The 21,273-nt window shown below is 35.3% G+C and overlaps 1 protein-coding gene across 1 annotated transcript in view; it reads right to left on the bottom strand.

Annotated features, from left to right (window-relative positions):
• Positions 1-21,273, bottom strand: part of Lrp1b (LDL receptor related protein 1B) — a 1,720,116-nt gene that overhangs the window by 427,937 nt on the left and 1,270,906 nt on the right. The window contains exons 36-40 of the mRNA XM_075985306.1: positions 12,498-12,632; positions 11,813-11,942; positions 1,983-2,109; positions 1,699-1,850; positions 1,296-1,420 (exon numbers count right to left, since the gene is read on the bottom strand). Of these exons, the coding sequence (XP_075841421.1) occupies positions 1,296-1,420; positions 1,699-1,850; positions 1,983-2,109; positions 11,813-11,942; positions 12,498-12,632 (669 nt within the window). The remainder of the gene's footprint in view (positions 1-1,295; positions 1,421-1,698; positions 1,851-1,982; positions 2,110-11,812; positions 11,943-12,497; positions 12,633-21,273) is intronic.

Raw genomic sequence — 21,273 nt, 5'->3', positions numbered from 1 at the left:
ATGGAAGCAAATGAAGAGATCCACAGCCAAGCACTGGGCCAAGCTCCCAGAGTCCAGTCAAAGAGAAAGAGAAGAAATTATATGAGCAAGGGGGGTCAAGATCATGATGGGTAAACCCACAGAAATAGCTGACTGGAGTTAATAAAAACTCATGCACTCTGGACTAACAGCTGGGGAGCTTCATGGGACCAAACTAGGCCCTCTCCATGTGGGTGACAGTTGTGTGGCTTGGTCTGTTTGTGGGGCTCCTGGCATTGGGACCAGGCTTTATCCCTTATGTATGAACTGATTTTCATGAGCTCATTCCATGTGGTGGGATACCTTGCTCAGTCTTCATGAAGAGAGGAGGAGCTTGGTCCAGCCTCATTTTAATGTGGCAGTCTTTGTTAACTCCCTATGGGAAGCCTTACCACCTCTGAGGAGTGGATGAATGGTAGTGGAGGGGGGATGGGGGACCTGAAGGAGGGGAGTGAGGGTAAAAAATGGAGGGAGGGGAAAGTGTAGTTGATATGTAAAATGAATAATTTTTTTTTAAAAAAAAGGTAGTTGAATGCACTGTTTTAAAATGATAGGTTTTATAATTAACAATCTTTGACACAAGTAGTATGTTAATTCAAAACACAACCTGAAGTCACTGAGAAATTGTGTGATGCTCTCAGAAGTGCCCATGAAACACAGAGGAAATCTCAAATGGATGGTTTTGTAATTCTTCATCTCTTATACGTGAGGCATAAATGTCTCTAATTTTAAAAGATCAAGTATGCTCTTTCTGTTTCTTTGTGAGGCAGACTCTATGCTACTAATCTATTATTGCCATATTCAAAATTATTAAAGTTCGTTCATATACAGAAATTGAATAAAAAGATTTTAAAAATAAAAAAGCCATTATCAAAGAAGCAAGGATTCAGAAATACACACTGAAGACAACTGTTTACAGAGTCATAACAACTTTTATCCTAAAAGATAATCCAAAACAAAAACTTCAGTTGCCTCTCTAACACCCTAGTTGTGCTTTGTACTTTTGTCATTATATATTTAGCAAGGTTTTAAAAACATATTTATTAGTACAAACCTATTCTCAAGTCTTGTCTCATAGATGTGTATGAAAAAAGAATATAAATGTATATAGACTATTGTATCTTTATTTCCTTTATCTTCTCTATGATTTTTATAAAAGAAAATCTTTAAAAGGAATTTTGAGGCTTTGAACATAATACAAATTAATTCTGAAATTTTAAAAGTAAACGAAGCTGATACAAAACACATTGATTGTATATTTCGTTAACTGTGCTGACCTTTCTCTCTTACTCGATTAAAAATTTTGATCTCCTTTAGGTTGACTCCAAGTCCGGTTCTCATGGTTACTGCTTCCGTGGCATCATTCTTGTGGCCCCTTCTGACCGACCCATTGGCGTGTGCTCTGCCAAAAGTTGAACGTACTAATTAAAATCAAGCTGGGTAAAACTGAAGACAAGAGATAGCTCAAGCAGAAGACAAATAGACTAGTTTTAGTGTGTGGTGCTGAAATGCTTGACCACAGAATAGCTAGAGACCCTTGCTGGCCTCTTCTGTAAAAATTACATGGTTTTGTGAAATTCTTTCTGTAACCTTGCTAAGGGGTGGTTAATCCTACAAGGGCAAAGAAATGGCACTGAAATAACATTTCGAGGCTCAAATACTTAGGAAAAAATAAATTACCTGTCAGACCAGTAGATGTAAGCCCCAAAGACTGCAACTGAAAACAGATCCACACTGCTCCCAGACAGCACCACCTCACGGTTCCCGCCAGTGTCAAGGTCAATTCTTTCTATCTTGTCTGTGCGAGCATCACACCAGTACAATTTATTTTCCTACACAGTGATTTGAAAGCAATAGTACAAGCGGTTTTCATTATTTATTAAGAAAATAAGGGAATATTAAAAGGAGAGCAGTGCAAGCTGGACATGAACACATGTTAGAATCTTAAAAGCAATCCAACAGACCTCATAGTCAATGGAGATGCCATTGGGCCATGCTATTCCCATGCTTACAATCATGACCTTCTCAGAGCCATCTAGGTGAGCCTTCCCAATGCAGGGCATCTGCCCCCACTCCGTCCAGAACAAGAAGCTGAAATGAAATTGATCATTTATAATAATGAACAGATCAAAGTACAACAAATGTAACTGCAAAATGACAGCAAAGCTCTTAATTGTATCACGTTCATAACAGAACCAAATAATAAACCAGAGAACTCAATTTACAAATATCTCTGCAGTTGCTAATAGATATTTATTTGAAAGCATATTTAACCAGGTGTAGAAATGACAAGGATGGAATACAATAAGGACAAATATTTTAGCATTTGATTTATATGATGTTTCAAGGATTGGCAAACACATACAGACCAAACATTAATTCGAATTTATGAGAAAATAGAACGAGGGAGTTACTTTATTAAAGCAAGTTGCTTTCAGTGCTTTGAAAGAATCAATAACATATACTCATCCTATCTGAAATTTTTTCTCTAACTTGGTGACTAATTTTCAGCTTCTCCTTCAATAGGTCCCTGGTGCCTCTTTGATTATTCCTGCATCATTAATTCTACATCAAAACAGCAGAGCACACGGACTAATGTGGAGCATTACCCTGGCCCATTTTTACCTTCTTAATCATTTGAATAGTTTTTTTCCTGCACTAGATTATGGGCCCAATAAAACAGCGTTTTGTTTTGTTTGCTTGCTTTTTTTCCTGTTTTCCTCAGAATGTATATATAACGTCCAATAATTATATTTAAAATTTTTAATCTAGTATTATTTAATTTATGCATTTATACACCAATGACTGTAACTTTCAACCTTAACCTAACACCTAAGTGTAACTATTGTGATTTAAATTTTAAAGATTCACATGTGATGCTATCCTAAAATGTAATGTCATACTTACAAAAGAAAGCATTTCACTTTAATAATCTGAAAAGCTGTTGTGAAAGAAAATGTAATCCAGAAAGATAAGGTAAAGTGCTATGAGAAAAAAAAAATGATAGAAAAGGGAATGTAAAGAACAAAGATACTGACTCATTCATATTTTTTGCTCATTCATTCATAAGTTTAGCATTTATATGACAACAGACAACCATACTTTTAGCTAAAAACAATTCTTTGTAAATTTGAAGTTATGCACACACGAGTTTTAAACATAAGAAAAATAAACGTTTAGAAAACTATGGTATATAGTTTCATATAAGAAAGCTAAAGCTGAGTGCTAGAGATCTGAGTGCTGGAGATCTGGCTCAGAGGTTAAGAGCACTGACTGTACTTCCAGAGGTCCTGACTTCAATTCCCAGAACTACATGGTGGCTCACAACCATCTGTAATGAGATCTGGTGCCCTCTTCTGGCCTGCAGGCATACATGCAGACAGAACATGAAAAAATAAAGATTAGGGAAAAAAAGAAACCTAAGGACAATCTGCTTATTTTATATACTAATATAAATTATTAATTAACCTGAAACTCTTAAACTACATAAAATATATACATTCTACTTATTCATGTTACTTTGAATTATTTTAAGAGTTGATTCTTTTTTATAGCTGTATAAAATATATTTGCTGGTATTTGACAACATAATGAAAGGGGTGTGACTAGAATTTCAATTAACTGAGCCCTGAAGACATTATTATTCATATTTATGAACCTAAAAAATAATGTCAAGATTTTTATTTATTTATTTATTTTTATTTTTTTTAATTTATTTATTTATTAAGGATTTCTGCCTCCTCCCCGCAACCGCCTCCCATTTCCCTCCCCCTCCCCCGATCAAGTCACCCTCCCTCATCTGCTCGAAGAGCAATCAGGGTTCCCTGACCTGTGGGAAGCCCATTTTTTAATGTCAAGACGTTTTTTATATTTATTTATTTATTATGTATATGATGTTCTGTCTGTGTGTATGCCCGCATGCCAGAAGAGGGCACCAGACCTCATTACAGATGGTTGTGAGCCACCATGTGGTTGCTGGGAATTGAACTCAGGACCTTTGGAAGAGCAGGCAATGCTCTTAACCGCTGAGCCATCTCTCCAGCTCTAATGTCAAGACTTTTAAGTGACTTTTAAGACCTATAAGTGCATACAAATAAAAACCAGTTGAACAAAATACCAGTGAGTTAGTGATACCCTATCACAAGGCCTTTTTTTTTATTCTTCACATCTTTTTATTGATTTTTATTGAGCTCTACATTTTTCTCTGCTCCCTTCCCTCATATGGTCTACTTTCAACGTATTAAAAATATTAATTGGTGAAAAAAATGTATGATGTCATTTAATTCTCTATAGACAAATGTCATGATTGCCCAAAGGCAGGCGCTGTTGGATTACAATGGAGGCACTCTGGCAGTCAGTCATTGGCATCACCTCTGAGCATTCAAAAAGGGATGGAAATGCATATAAGAAACCTTTTACTTAATACTAATCCGTTTACAAATGCACCAAATGAGTAAGAAAGCATGATTTTAAGGGAGCAGTGTTACACACATTTTATTAGTAAATCATCATGTGTCCTCCAAGCTTGGTGAAAGCATACTCTGGGAGCATAGAAGCCCTCACTTTCTCCTCTAAATCTCCCTCCTTGGCCCCTTAAGCTCTTAAAACAAGGAAAGGAAGACAGCAAAGAGCTAAGTTAAAAAATCACCATAGAACCTTCATCTGGCGATGGATGGAGATAGAGACAGAGACCCACACTGGAGCACGGGACTGAGCTCCCAATGTCCCAATGAGGAGCAGAAGGAGGGAGAACATGAGCAAAGAAGTCAGGACCAGAAGGGGTGCACCCACGGAGACAGTGGGGCTGATCTATTGGGAGCTCACCAAGGCCAGCTGGACTGTGACTGAAAAAGCATGGGATAAAACTGGACTCTCTGAACATGGCAGACAAAGAGGGCTGCTGAGAAGCCAAGGACAATGGCACTGGTTCTTGATCCTACTTCATGTTCTGGCTTTGTGGGAGCCTCGCCAGTTTGGATGTTCACATTCCTAGACCAGGATGGGGTCAGGGGGGAGGGGAGGACTTTAGACTTTCCACAGGGCAGGGAACCCTGACTGCTCTTGAGACTGGAGAGGGAGGAGGAGAGGAGTAGGGGGAGGGGGAGAGGAGTGGGGGGAAGGGGAGGGAAATGGGAGGCTGGGAAGAGGCGGAAATATTTTTTTCAATAAAAAAAATAATAATAATAATAAAAAAACACTATGCCCTTGAGAAGAGCTAGAAGGTAGGCTCTTTCCAAACAAGATTACCATTTATCCTGTAATTTAAAAATGCCTACAGTGAAAAGGAAAGCAGAAGTCTATCTAAGAAGAATTTGGGGAATGCTGCCTGCTTGGAATTTTCTCAATTACCTGCCTTGACTTTTCCAGTCAGTTTTTGCTTGAATAATAAAATAAGCACCTAATTTGGGAGTCACTATCTGATGCTATTTGTTTTGCTTTGTTGGTTTGATATTTTCACCTTGCAAGTCTCACTTGCGGGATCATTTCTCCACCTATGGTTTCTTTCAACCTGGAACTCCAGCTGACTTTTCCAGTCAATTTCTTTTGGATACCTACAACCCCATGGTGCGGGAGAATTGTCTGTATTCTGTCAATCATGTTTTAAATAAATACCCATATTGCTTTGTAATTTAAAGGCTCATATGAGGGTCAGTTTATAATTATAATTAATCTGTGATTTTCTTTGGGGCTTGCTGGCTGTGTGGTTCCAGGCGGAACGGAAACCCCAACTATTAGGCCCCTCATGTTACAACCCAACAATTTGATGATATCACCTTTGGTTTTCCCTCTTGTGGGTTAATTCATTCATTTCTGGAACATGTTGTGAGCACTTGACTGAATGATGTCTCACTCATTTTTGGTTCTTTCTGCTACTTGTTGTTTATTCTTTTACCTTTGTTTGTTGTAAATTTAGTAACTGACTCATTCAAATCCAAATGCCCAACAATTGCATGTAATTCTGTGGAGGAGCACTGACTGTTTTTCCAAAGGACCCAAGTTCAAATCCCAGCACCCACAAGGCAGCTCACAACCTGTCTGTAACTCATCTCAGAAGATCTGGCATCTTCACACATACATGCAGGCAAAACACCAATGCAAATAAAATAAAAATTAATAAAGTTTAAAAAAGAGTGACCTGAAAAGATACCCTGCTATACTAAGCCAAGTATAACTGCATCACAATGATTTTATGGTTAATTAACTCATCAATTTAATAAGGTCAAGAGATTTTTTGATGCACCAAAATCAAATAATTCCTTACTAATGCAAGCCCAAGATTACTAAAAGTAGAAAGTTGTCTAAGAACATAAAATACAGACAGAAGAGTTGCACTCCAGAACTGGGACCACAGCCCAATTGAGGGCATGCTTAGCAGCTGTGAAATGTTTATCATATGGGATGATAGGGAGGAGAAAATGAGCTGCAGTGTATGTATATAGAATATTTGCCGCAGAAAATAGTACCTCTTTCCCAGAAAAATTTAGACATTGTCTAAATCAAATTCTATGTTCAATTAAAATTTGGGGGGGCAACAGATTATTTATTAAACTAATATGAAAAATAACATTTTTATAAAAAATTGCTATATGATACTCAATCAAGACAGGCTTCATATTTCCTAGTTCCTAAGACAGGAATGCAATGTTTAGCTTACAATTTTATGCTCTGCATTTTTAATCAAATCTTTTCATGTCATGCTATGATTTCCCATACTTTTGAAGCATAGTAAATGACTTTTCAGTATAAAGAAATTACTACATTCAATTCTGCCAAATTCCAAGGAGCTGCCAAAAAGCAGAAAAATCCAGAAGGAAAAAGTTGACTTTTCAAGAGGAACTAAATTCCTTGGTGGTTCCTGTTTTGCATTTGGCTACATTAAAAAAGACTTTGAGTCTCTATTGTTTCAAAACAGGCTTCAGGCCTACTTTACACGGCACATTTATATCTTGAATTTAGCTAATTTGCTCTATTATGGCCCCCCTTTCTCTTGACAGTTTCACCTGCCATGTTTTAATATCAAACAGAATTGCAAAATGCTGTTTTATTTCTAAGCTAGACATTTGAGCTTTTAAAATTCTATGATAATATTACTTGGAGATAATTTTGAATACTTTTCAAAAACCTTTTATTTTAATTCTTTTTCTACTGGAGTCAAGACAATAAATACATGTGTGCCAAATTGTAGACCGACACCTGTCACTGGTATTCTTAAAAGCTAGTAATTATTTTCTATAAATTGTTTGTACTCTTAGCTGCAAACATGAGAAATATATTCTTTCATGTGGCTCTTTATGAAATGCTTTCAACAAAAAGTGAATATTCTAATATTGATATAAATATAAGAGTTTTCTCCCCCTTTCTCTCTGTCTCTCTCATACACACAGACATACACACACACAAGCATATACATATAAGCACATGTCCGTTTTTATTTTATCATCCTCCAAGCTGTCATGCATTACTACTGGTGATCATATTAACACACTGATTAAATCCTAGAAACCCATTCCTTAGTTTATATATGGGGTGGTGAATGTTACTGCAATAATTTTTGAAAGTGTAACTTATAAGTTCTACAAGAGAGAGTGTTGAAGACATATTCAAACATAAAACTCATCTATGAGTAGAACTCAACAGAAAAATTTAGCACATAAGGGAAATGAAAACTGAAGATCATCAATGTTCAGAAGTCAAAGAGAAGAAAATATTTTACAGATATAGACCTGATATAATACTAATATTCATAATATACAAAAACTAAATAGAAAAAAATCTCTATAAAATATAGGCTAAGAAACTGAATAGTTCTTAAAAGAAGAAATCTAAATGTCCAATCATATTTTTTAAAATTATCCAACACTCTTGCTCATTAAAGAAATGCAAATTAAAACCATTTAAAGAATCTACTTCACTGTAATCAGAATGGCCATCATCAGGAAAGCAAATTACAACAAAGGCTGGTGACAATGTGGAAGAAGGGGAATGCTTTTTCACTGTTGGTGAGAGATTAAACTGCTGTTACCACTATGGAAATTTTGTGGATAGTTCTCAAAACATTAAAACTAGACCCACCAAATAACTCAACTATGCTATTCTTGGTCATATAACCTAAGAAGTCCAGGTCTCAGATACAGAGACTATTATATATCATGTTTTCTGCAAGCAAATCAACCTAGATGTCCATCAATTAATAAACAGATAACAAAAATAGGGCATATGTATACAATTGAATTTTATTCATCTTTAAAGGAAAATGATATTATAAAATTACAGAACTGGAAAACTTATTAAGTGATATAACACAGGTTTCTGAAACTCAAACGCCTGTGTTTTCCCTCATATGTGGATCCCAGTTTCTAATGTCTATGCATTTATTTATACAAGAGTGTATACAGAAGCAAAGAAACTATGAAGAGGCCCATGAGAGTAGACAAAACTCCATGGGGAAAAATGGACTGGAAAAGGTTAAGTGAAGATATGGAGTGAGGAATGTGAGGAACACAGGAAGAAAGGAGGGTCAACACAAGTAAGTGTGGATGTGAAAACTATATGGAAAATGTTTATTTGGTAAACTTATTATAAATAAAAATAAAAAAGGTGTTGAATGGAGTTTTCTTGAATGGATGAATAATGCTTCTTCCAGGAAATATAGATGATGTGGGATTCCCCTCTGTATGCTAGGAATATGTTTTATTATCATTAGTTATTTAAGAACATCATTTGGGCAATGGCTTAGTAGAATAAAGCTAGGTGGGAAATCCAAACAGAGATATAGAGAGAAAGTAGGCAGAGTTAGAGAGACGCCTTGTAGCTGCTAAAGGAGACAGACACTGTACTCTTATCAGTAAACCACAATCTCATGCCGATACATAGATTAATAGGAATGGGTTAATTTAAGATGTAAGAGTTAGTTAATAAGAAGCCTAAGCAAATAGGCCAAACAGTGTAGTAATTAATATAGTTTCTTTGTGATTATTGGGTCTGAGTAGTCAGGAAACAAATGAGCAATCTCTGCCTACAAAAGTCTTGGTTACTTTCAAGAATTAGAAGGTAAGACCTTAATGCTGATAACTTAATATGTGTTGGTTGCATGACATAAAGAAACCAAGTTGGAACTCAGCTAGAAGATTCCTCCCTGAAGGCTAGCTTTCACAGTTTTAGAAGATGCTGTGCAGGCTGCTGGATGGGAAAAGTCATCACAGTCATATTCAGCTGTAAACTCTTTATGTGACAATAATGACCTGCCAGGCACGATGTGCCCATTGGTGCATTAGCAATTTGATTCTTTGGAGGATAAACAACCACTTTCTGTTTGCATTTGAAGTCCACTTCAGAGAAGGGAATTCGTTTCTAGTACTATAAGTCTGGTAAAAAGCCATAGCTGAAGAGGATGTAGATCTTAGTGGGGTAGTTACTGACTGTTTTGATAAATGGACATGATGTGCCTTTCAAATTGTCTTCTAAATATTTATGATTAGGCTCATACATTAATAATGCTGTCAACTTTGGTCATAAATGTTTCTTTTTGTTTTTCTTTTTTAATGAGTGGTAGTTAACACATTATTACAGAAACCCATGAATGGAGAAAGTAATGAGAATGAATAGCATAATGCTTGACCCTAATTGGGACAACTATAGCATTGCCCGAGGCTCATAGAATATTTTCAAAGGCAAGGCAGAAAAAAATTGTAAGAGCCAGTTAAAGAGAGGGGGAATTGAGGTTTGCTGTCTTTAGTATGTCACAGATACTGCCCCCTCTTGAACTCTAAGCAGCACTGATTGCCTCCAGAGGACCTACTTCAGAGTGGGCCCAGAAGCTTTCCATCACAAAGGTGAAAAGAGTACTCAGAAGGCTCCTAACATCACATCCCAGAGGACTTTTTGGTACTTTATACTTGTTAAGGACTCCTCAGCCTAAGAGGTATCACCCAGCCCCTCCTGAGTAGGTATAGACAAGTTTTAGGTAGGGGAGAGAGAAAAGCAGAGAAGGAAAGAGGGAGGAAGAGAGAGAGGGAGAGAGAGAGAGTTCCTTCACTAGAGTAGTTGTTTCTGGTAAAGTTTCATGTACTGGGAAATAACCTTTGATTCTGATTCCTGTAACTACCCCTAATGTAACTCATTGGGGAAACTCATCCCCAAAAGCTATCATAGTAGAACGAGTACTAACTGTAAAGCAGAAGGGGATCATCAGGAATGAAAGAAGTTAAAGGAGAATAATAGGAGGTAAATTTTATAATGTCTGATGTGTGTGTGTGTGTGAAAATTCCATTATGACATGTTAATATCTACAATTAATAAGTTATAACATCAAGAAAAATAGACAAATATAAATAACTCATAAAAGAGAATGAGTTAGAAGGATCAGAAAAAAATAGAGCAATCAAGGGATCTACTTTTTGTGCCTTAAAAAAAATAAGAAGTCTCTCAAACCCTGAGAAGTAAGAAATTTTCCTACTTATAGAAACTAAGCTTATTCTGACATCTGGTATAAGTTTTATAGAAAAGGATATAATCCAATCCCTAGGTGATGTACTAAATATTTGAATATGAAATATGTCAATATTTATTCTATTTGTCCATTTGATGAACATGTAGCCCACTTTGTATACATGCCATGAACACAGACATGTGGTTAATTGCACATAAGTTACACAAGATGGACCAGTGTACATCTTACCATGGATAAGAAACAGTATCCTTAGGTTCCGCCTCTCTTGTCTAGCTCTTTGCAGTTTAAGGCTGTGGGAGCGTGTTAGTCATATTTTTCCAGTGGTAGAGTCACTGGTAAGCTACACATGATCTTCAGTGATCCTCTACTGTGTACATCTGATCAACTCTATTTCAATTCACTAGTTAACAAGAATTAAGTATAAACTTAGAAAGTGGGAGTGGATCTAGTGGAAAGGGTTCGTTGGGAATGGGTGTGGAATCAAAGAGAGAATAGGACAAGGGGCTGACCAAAATACATTTAATGGGATTTTAAATAAGGTCCCAATGAGGAGCAGAAGGAGGGAGAACATGAGCAAAGAAGTCAGGACCACAAGGGGTGCACCCACGGAGACAGTGGGGCTGATCTATTGGGAGCTCACCAAGGCCAGCTGGACTGTGACTGAAAAAGCACGGGATAAAACCGGACTCTCTGAATATGGCGAACAATGAGGGCTGCTGAGAAGCCAAGGACAATGGCACTGGGTCTTGATCCTACTTCATGTTCTGGCTTTGTGGGAGCCTAGCCAGTTTGGATGTTCACCTTCCTAGACCTGAATGGAGGGGAGAGGACTTTGGACTTTTCACAGGTCAGGGAACCCTGACTGCTCTTCAGACTGGAGAGGGAGGGGGAGAAGAGGGGGGAGAGAAGGAGAGGAGTGGGAGGAGGGGGAGGGAAATGGGACGCTGGGAGGAGGCGGTAATTTTTTTTCTTCAATAAGAAAAATAAATAAATAAAAATAAAAAATAAAAAAACCATGATCTTTAAAATTATTTTTTTCTTTTCTTTTCTTTTTATTTTTGAATAAATAAATTAAAAAAGAAAAAAAAAGAAAAAAATACCAAGAAACAAAAAGAAAAAAAATAATTTTAAAGGTCATGGTTTCCCAACAGGTACTTGGAAAATTAAAATAAACTTTTTATGCTAAAACTATTATTATTCTGTAGCTACTATAGTTACAATACTGTTGCTGTCTAAATTTCCCTAATGTAACACACACACACACAGAGAGAGAGAGAGAGAGAGAGAGAGAGAGAGAGAGAAAAAAGTTCAGACGCAGAAAATACATGAAAAGCTTAAAATTACCCTTTCTCTGGGTGCACGGCTATAGATCTTGGTTGATCCAGGCCTTGGGAAATAATTACATAACGGAAAGAGCCATTGAGTCTTGCCACTTCAATTAAATTGAAACCATGATCTGTCCAATATATGTTGCCTAGGAGAAATAGAGAAATGTCCACAATCAAGTTAGAAGTAATAGAAATGTTTTTCCGTTATTCTTAAAATTAAGTTTCTGGGTCTTCACATAGCTAAGAGCTTGTTTACTTTCTTTGACTGTGTATTTACTAAACAGCTGTCATTAAACTAATTCATAGAGAATTCAAATCCCAGTCTCATATTTTCCTGGTTTAAACTATGTAGTATATATTGATATATTTGAAAGAAGTTGAAACTTCTCCCAACTGTTCAGAATAAGTGTTTTAACTTTATGCTGACTTTAAGTAAAAGGAAACTTCTTATTCTTTGTTTACGATGAGGAACTCTCTGGAGAATTGAGAAAACTTAATACACATTCTATATCTACATTTAAAAAAAAACACTTATCCAAAGGCAATAGAAAAAGTTGAGCCAAAGCAAAAGAGTATTTACCCCCTTGGCTAAAAAGAAATTTCAAAATGTTAGAAACAAGAACCGGAAATATTTTAAAGAATAATGAACCCCTTAGAAAAAATAACTGTGGAATAAAAACAAGAATAAGCCATAGATTTACCCGCAATCCAGTCAATAGCTATTCCTTCTACTCTCCCCAAGCCATTGGTAACAATATCTTCTTTCCAAGTCTGGTCTCTTTTAGCTCTGCTGATTTTATTTAGGCCCATGTCTGTCCAGTAGATGGTGTCATTTTCTATTGAGGAAAACACACATAAAAAGTGCACACACATTATTAAATACATCAATATATCTATTAGGATCACATTAGAATCAGTGTTACAGGATCATCCTGGACAAAATACATTAGATTCTAAGCATCTTTTTTTTTTTTTTTTTTTTGATTTTTGAGACAGGTTTCTCTGTAGCTTTTTGGTTCCTGTCCTGGAACTAGCTCTTGTAGACCAAGCTGGCATTGAAATCACAGAGATCTGCCTGCCTCTGCCTCCCGGTTGCTGGGATTAAAGGCGTGCGCCACCAGCGCCCGGCTTGATTCTAAGCATTTTTTAGGATTATTTACTAACATGGATAGTAGCAAAAGAACTATAAAATGAAAGAGACTACGTTTCAATCAGCATTTAAATTTTAATGATACGTTCGTGAAATTTTTATTACATTTTCTGCATTTGTCTAGTTTTTTTCGCTCGATAAATATTTATTCCCAAGAAATTAGGATGTTTATTCCAGCCATGCCTTTTTTGTCTAGTTTTTGTGCTTCTTATACTGGAATCTCAGCTGGGTACTCCTGGAAATAATCAATGCAAGAAAGCCTCCAAGTACAGAGACAACAGACAGCCATGTACGGTCCTTTCAGTTGTATCAATGGTATTTTTTTCCTTTCTTCAATTTTTTTACTTTACATACCAATCTCAGTTCCCCCTCCCTTTCCTCCTCCCTCTTTCTCCATCTCCCTCCACTCCACTCCCCATCCACTCTTCAGAGAGGGTGAGATCTCCTATGGGGTGACAACAAAGTCAGTCACATCACTTGGAGGCAGGATCAAGTCCTTCCTTCCTGTGTCTAGGCTAAACATGTTGGATAACACGGATAGGGAATGGGCTCTGAAAAGCCAGTTTAAGCACTGGAGATAAATCTGAGTCCCACTACCAATGGTGTCAAACTGTCCCAGTTGTACAACTCTTACCCACATTCAAAAGGCCCAATTTAGTACCATGCAGATTCCCCAGCTGTCAGTCCATGGTCTTAGAGCTCCCACTAGCTCAGGTCAGCTGGGTCTGTAGGTTAATGATCGTGATCTTGACCCATTCACAAATGTTATTGCTCCTCCCGCTCTAAGACCGGATTCCTGGAGATTGGTCCACTGCTTGTGGATCTCTACATCTGCTTCTATCAGTTATTGGATGAAGGTTCTATGATGACAATTAAGAGAGTCATCAATCTGATTACAGGGCAAGGGCAGTTCAGGCACCCTCTCCACTATTGCTTAGACTCTTAGCTGGCATCATCCTTGTAGATTCCTATGAATTTTCCTAGTGCCAGGTATCAATGGCATTTTAAGCATAAGGTCATTTAATATATATGAAGACTGAAATCACCTCAACGCCAATTATTCCATCTAAGGTTCTAAGTAGCATCTCAAATGGAGACAATAATTCTCTTATACTTTTCAAACTCTTGTTATACAAATGGATTTCAGAACTTTTCTATGCTATTGTGTCATTAAATAGTGTGCTTTTGGATAGTGTGAATGAAAAAAAAAATTCCTAAAAGACTATAAATGAAATATATTACATATGCATATTCATATGTAATAAATGAAGGGTAGCAATTATAGGTAAATGGTTTTCTACAAAGCTTCTAGAAAGACATTGGAGACAATTCATTAAATAATAAATTTTCCACCAGTTAAGGTCTTGTGCTGTTGCCAATGGGGCCATTTGAAGAACAAATTCTTTAAGATCAATATATTTTGCCACTGGCACACGGACAGACGACAGAAATAGGGACAATGTAATGAATATACTAAAGTCATTTTTAAAGTAAGCATTGGGGTTTCTCCTCAAATGAAATATACACTAATTTCTTACACCACACCAAGGACTGATATCAAACAGCAGTGCTGTCAATAACAGTTGCGCCACAGATATGATGCTTTGAAGTCAAGCAGAAGTTAATATATCCACACAGCTAGCAGAAAAGTGAGGCCTTCTCGAATCAGCCTATCAGCTCATACATTTTGAAACGAGGACTTGACTAGACAAAGAGCATTATTTTATTTTGTAAAACTACTAAGTGATATATAATAAATTCATTGTTTTGCTTCAGTACTAATCTCTGTGAAAGATCATGTCCACATTTCCAAGCCATCTATTTTGTCTCTGCATTGTATTTATTTAAGACAGTTGATATGGGCCAGACTGTCATGCTGATGGTGAACATCATTTTAGGTTTTACGGTCACCATTGTGACTTATACTTGATCCAATTCAATAAAACCATTGTTCTTTCTATTTTTCTTTCAAAATATAACCCACATTCATTAACATCCATTCCTATCTACACTGAAAGGCAATGCCTCTAACTCTGACTTGGAATCTCCAGCAACTCCTAAACTTTGACTTTGTACATCACTTCTTTACCACCAGATCCAATTTTTTAATTTGTCACGTGTTTAATGTACATGTACACAAACATATTTTAATGAAAAGCTTGCTAATATCTTTGAATATCTGTAAAATATTATTTATATAACCTGCTTTAATAGTATAAGAATTAAATTTAATCATGATAAATTTTATATACTTTAAAGACACAAACTGTATATGGAATGAAAGGCAGAAAGTGAGTAACATACTGTCATTACTATTCTCAAGGTATGTAATTATACATTAGATTCATTTTCATTCAACAGATATTGACAGGCTGTGCTAAGATTTATTAGAGATATAGGTATGTGGTACAGATACTATACAAAAACCGTGGAATTTATGTTCTGAAATAAAATTTTAAAAAATAAATGTTCTTGGTTTTTCTTGTAAGCCTCCAGGGAAATCTTTAAGTTAGAGGCCAGCCTCATTTACAGAGATAACCAGGGCTACACCGAGAAACCCCATTTTAAATAATAATAATAAATAAATATATATTTTTAGAACATTTTGGTTTGATAATAGTATAAAGCAACTAATATAAAAATGTATAATCGAGGGGACTGATAAGTACAATGGCTCTCCCACTGAAACAATTTTACACAACATTTTTTCTGAAAATTTTCTTGTATTAACATTTTAGAGAGATGAGTAGACAGCTATCGTGAATTGTAATTAAGCCCAAATCAAACATATATTTCCAGGATGGAGGAATGGCTCAGTAGTTAAGAGCAGTAGCTGCTCTTTGAAAAGTTCTGAGTTCAATTCCCAGTACCCATAGGATTCCTCTCAACCCATGGGTTCTGATACCCTCTTTTGAAGGGCAGATGTTCATGCAGACAGAACACCCATACACATAAAGAACATAGTTATATACTGTCGTAGTAATAATTGACAACGAATGAAATCAAACATATTTAATTGGAGAGAAAGTTTTATTGAGTATTACTGAAAGTTAGATCTCTAAACTCTTTTAATCCTCAAGTGTCTATTTTCTTGTCATGCATTAATAGGTATTTACTCACTATCTCATTTAAATACTCTGCTTCCTATGTTTTAACATCAAATTTCCTCGAATAAATGTACCTGATTTACTATAAATAAAATGCATGTGTGAAAATAAAATACAATGAGAAATCACTTCTCTCCTAATGAAATAACCATCAATTCACTTGTCAGAGAATAAAAAGGAAGGAAGAAACAGACACTTTTGCTCTGATCATTTCTCTGTCAGTATCATGGAGAATTTGTGAAGGACTTCATCTCTACATGCCTCTTTCTCACATAAATAAATATGATACAAATATATGTATCCATATTTATATCCCAATAAGAACATAAGATTTATGCTCCAATGTTAAGGTCTTTTTTCAATTGCATATAAGTGTAAAACAGTATCTAAAAATAAAACTCAAATTTATCTTTTATAAAGACCTTTTTATTATACTATAATTTTCATTGCTTTGTTTTTGCTTGTTTGTTTTGACTAGGTCAGTTATCTGGAGTAAAAATGGATAGCATGTCTACCTTTTCCCAAAATCTGCCAACTCTACCTTAAGCTGCCTTCCTTTTCAAACCATCTAACTATCCTACTAAATTACAGCTTGTTAAATTTGATTATGGATTCTAAATGTTAACATTAAAAATGTGATTCTACGATATCTACCACAGAGTTGATAAGTTTTCTGTATCTTCATTCCATAACAGGATAAAGAATGATGAACTGCTCTTGTGACATCTCAGTGCTGATCTCTCTGAGGCAAAGTGACCATTACATTTTACGGTGTCGTAGTGATTCTCATATACACAGATACCTGTATCTCAAGACTATCTATGAGTTTGAATACAGAAAATATTGATGTAAGTATCATTCAAGTGGTTATCAAAGGCTGTGAACTTTCATTGGCTCCTGAATAAGTGGTATTTCTCCTTTCTATCGGTGAGACAATATTTTAACTCAATTGCAACAGAACATTTAAAACTACTTTCTTTCAAGAAATGGAATGCAATACTGACTCCTGAGTTCATTTCTCCAATTCATAGTAAATGCTCTATTTACTCCTTCTGTTGCTTATATTTTACTTTTATAGGTTTTAAAGGCTCACAATTTTTTTTCCTCTTTTCAAGATGAAAGTTTAGCTCAATTTCAGTGTTTAATGAAGACTCATTAATATTCCCGGGCATGTCTTAGAATAAACACAACAGTCATTTCTGTGAAATGATACAGGTAGACACTTTTAATCAATAGGGTAATTTTAATACATTCCTGTGTTATCTCCCAACTCTCTCCTAATTAAAAATGTAGAAACTAGATGGGCTGTTGACTCCACCATCTCCTTTATACTTGACTGATTCAACAATGAGGGCCTGTTAAGATAATGAACAGGCAAGACATTATGAAAATTATCTTCCAATTTATTCAGGAGATCTTATCTTCTTCTCCTTCGTAAGTGGATCCATGTATGTCTCTCAGAGTCTTCTTTGTAGAAGAGGTTATCTGAGGTTGAGGACTGTAGCCTGGTTATCATTTGTTTTAAGTCTACTATCTACTTATGGGTGAGTACATATAAATTGCAAGCATGAGGAAGGGGAGAGAAGAGGAAGGTAGGCTAGTGGGAAAAATTTATACAATAAAATAGAGCTGGACTGTGGTGGTTCACACCTTTAATCCTAGCACTCAGGAGACAGAGTCAGACAGATCTCTATGAGTTCAAGGCCAGCCTGGTCTACAAGAGCTAGTTCCAGGACAGGATCCAAAGCTACAGAGAAACGCTGGCTCAAAAATAACCAAGAAACAAAACAAAACATAAAAAGAGAAGTAACAATTAAATAATAAATATAGCAATAAAATGACCCGTAAAGACATTCTGTTATACTCACAGATCTGTGAGTTGCTTAGCCAGTATCAGAGAAGCTTCTTGCAGTGGATAAGAACTAACACAGAGATGCAAAGCTGAGCAATGTGCAAAGACAAGGAACTTTGAAGCCCTCAATCTTACATAAATCAAACCCCTTTATCAAACCATTCCCCTCAGGGATTTAGAACTATACAGAAAAAATAAATAAAGATTTATCTTCATTCTAACAACAGCAGCCAGGACTGATAATGTTTCTTTTTATACAAGTTGCAAAAAGTGGGGGGAATTTCATCTATACACTGCCTTTACATTTGGTACTATTACACATTGGTGCATTATTTCAGCTTTATACTCATTGATCAGAATTCACTTCTTTTCACATAAGTTCCAAAGAACTGAGGATTTGCATTTCAAATATTCCAAGGTAAAAGTTTTTAGGTGAGTAATTAAAATGTAATATATAATTATTATATTAAAAATAGAAAGTAGAAAGGGAGCAAGGGAAGTATAGTCATAGGCAAGATACACTACCTTTTTGTTATAGACCTAGCTTTGCTAACATTTTGATGGGGTAATATGGATATCACAAGAAATTTTGAATGGAAAATAAATTAAAAATAAATAAAATTATGGTTATCACAGGATAAACTGAGATAGTCTATAAAGTATTTTGTTTTACATTCTGTAGCTGGTGCCTAAAAGAAGACACATTTTTTGCCTCTTAATTGCCTCTTAATTAATGCATGGTAGATAAATGACAACAGTATTATCTGTACTAAATGTAAATGTGGCTGTGTCTGGACATAACACCTAGTTTGAGGCAAGCTATTGGATAGTAGCAAAACTTATTGTCATGGTTGATGAGATTACAATTATTTTTCTCTAGCATTTATCAAAATAAGTGATCCAATAAAATTTTAAAATATGTTAATTGTATTCCTTAATTGTGCACACCAATGTGTTCCATAAGGACATTTTCTTATGTGTATAGATCTACCTGGTAGGTCTTTCCATCTTCTAGTTTCTTCTTTTATTTTTTTATCCACTCTTTAGAAATTTTCTCTGTAAACTCTTTCAATTTCTTGGTCAGATTTATCAAAAATTAATTTTTGAGGGAAATATAAGTGGCTAACTCCCTGTTTGCTTTTCTCAATACTTTTGTTACAAATATTGAAAAGATATCTTGATTCATAAATATTATTATTTTTTTCTGAAAATGTTTGTCAGAATTAAAAATTTTTTAATGCTATCTTTAGGGTCTTTTATGTGTGGTATATCATCTACAAATAAAAATATTTTGACTTCTTCTGTTGGTTTTCTCTTATTTCTTTCATTTATTGCTCTAGGTAAAACCCAAAATAGTATAATATATAAGAGTAGATAATGTGGGGAGTGAAGAGATGACTCAGTAGTTTGTTTATGGGGACTTGAATTCTGACCCCAATATCCACATATAAAGCATCAGATGCCCTACTACCTTGGAGGGTGGACCCAAATCATTTGATGACTGCTAGCCTAGTTCACTGCTTAGTACGAGACTCTGTCATGAAGGAATAAGGCATGCAGTGAATAGAGTGAATAGATTTAGTACCTACTTTCCCAAGATGCCAAATTAATAATTTTTTAAATTTTTTTAATGCAGTCAATTGCAGTTATACACTTTGGATTGGGGAATATTTGTATTGTATCTCTTAGGTTTTGTGTTTTCATGTAATTTTTGTGATCATTTTGTACCTATTTTCTAATTTTTTTGATAACTCACTAATCAGTTAACATTGTGCTACTAAATTTCTATGAATATTTGCGTGTCCTATAATCTTGTTATTGATTTTATTTTCACTCTTTGTGGTCAGATAGAATACAAGTATGGTTTCAATTTTTCTGTATTAATTAAAACTTGGTAGGTGCCCTTTTATATGATGTCTTGGCTGCCAAGAAGAGCGTTTATGCAACGCTTGAGTGAATATCCTCTAGTTGTCTTTTATTCCATTTGATCTAACATGCCATTTATTTCCTATGTTTCTCTGTTTATTTCTTACCCAGATCATAACTTGCCTGGTGAGCACAGGGTTTTGAAATGACTCACCATTATTGGATTAGAATATGATTTTATATCTATATATTTTTAGATCTATTTATTTCATAAATTTTAGCACACTCATGTTCAGTGTGTATATGTATAAAACTTTTACTTCCTGGTGATTAATTGCTGTATTAATCAGTATAAACTGAGTTTTCTTCTTTATATCTCCTAACTTATTTTGATTTAACATCATTTTGCAGATACTTGCATAATGACACCTGTTTGTTTCCTAGTTCCATCTACTTGGGAATCTTTTGCTCAAAGGTTTATGCAAAGTAGAACCTTAACTTTTCTGTTCCAGTGCTCATTCTATTCTTTCATTCAAAATGCAGACTATTCCCTTGTCTCACTGCCACCTTAAATCAATGGAGAAAAATCATTTTTGTCTTAAAATCCATCCCAGAACAGCCAGAATGTCTCAGCTGGTAAACGTGCTTTCTACCACGCCGAATGACTTAAGTTTGACCCCAGGACCTCATATGGTAGAAGGAGAGAATGGACGCCCACATGTTATTCTCTGACCTCCACTTGCTCCCTGTAAAATGTGTTCTTGTCCATCCTTCCCCAAATAAAAAAATTAATCAATGCTAAAATTATCAAAAACATTCTTTTGGCATGATTTTACTTTTTTCCTTAGGTATGACAATTAGGATGGTTTCTTGCAAATAGTTCTCAATAGACCAATTTGATAGAGGAGCTCATGCAATTTCAAAATCTGTTTGGTATCTAAAAGTATTTCCCAGGTTATTAACTAAGGAAATTTTACAATTTTTTAATATAGTGCTACTCTTTGGTAATGGGTTCTGGTGATAATTTATTAAAATTTTTGTTATGCTTTTTAAGAAATCTGGGATAGATATGAAGCTCAAATAATTATTTACAGACATCTCCATATATAAGCACGGAAATCCATCATTTCTTTAAGCTGAGTTCTTAAATTCCTCTGTTTCTGTCTATGGTTTCTTCTCTTACCTTTCTCCAATAAAGTTCACAGCATGAGTCCCCAAAGTGCAGGTAAAACATGGGAGAACTTGTGAATAAATATGTTCAGCTTCTTGATAAATTTCAGATTTTAGTTCTAAAAGATTTTTTAACATACTCTTTATTTCCTATTGAAAATTTATTAGAAATTATTTTTATTGTTGCTGAACTTTTGACCACTTGTTACAAGTTTTAGCAGCTAATTGCCAATAGAGTCATGGTAAGCTCAGGGAAACTCAAGCTTCAAAGAACCTGTTATATATATTTTGATTATTGAAATCAGAAAAAAATCAGTATCCATTGGTCTTTT

Source organism: Microtus pennsylvanicus, chromosome 9 (assembly GCF_037038515.1).
Source record: "Microtus pennsylvanicus isolate mMicPen1 chromosome 9, mMicPen1.hap1, whole genome shotgun sequence".
NCBI lineage: Eukaryota > Metazoa > Chordata > Mammalia > Rodentia > Cricetidae > Microtus > Microtus pennsylvanicus.
This window is presented reverse-complemented; position numbering and strand designations above follow the sequence as displayed.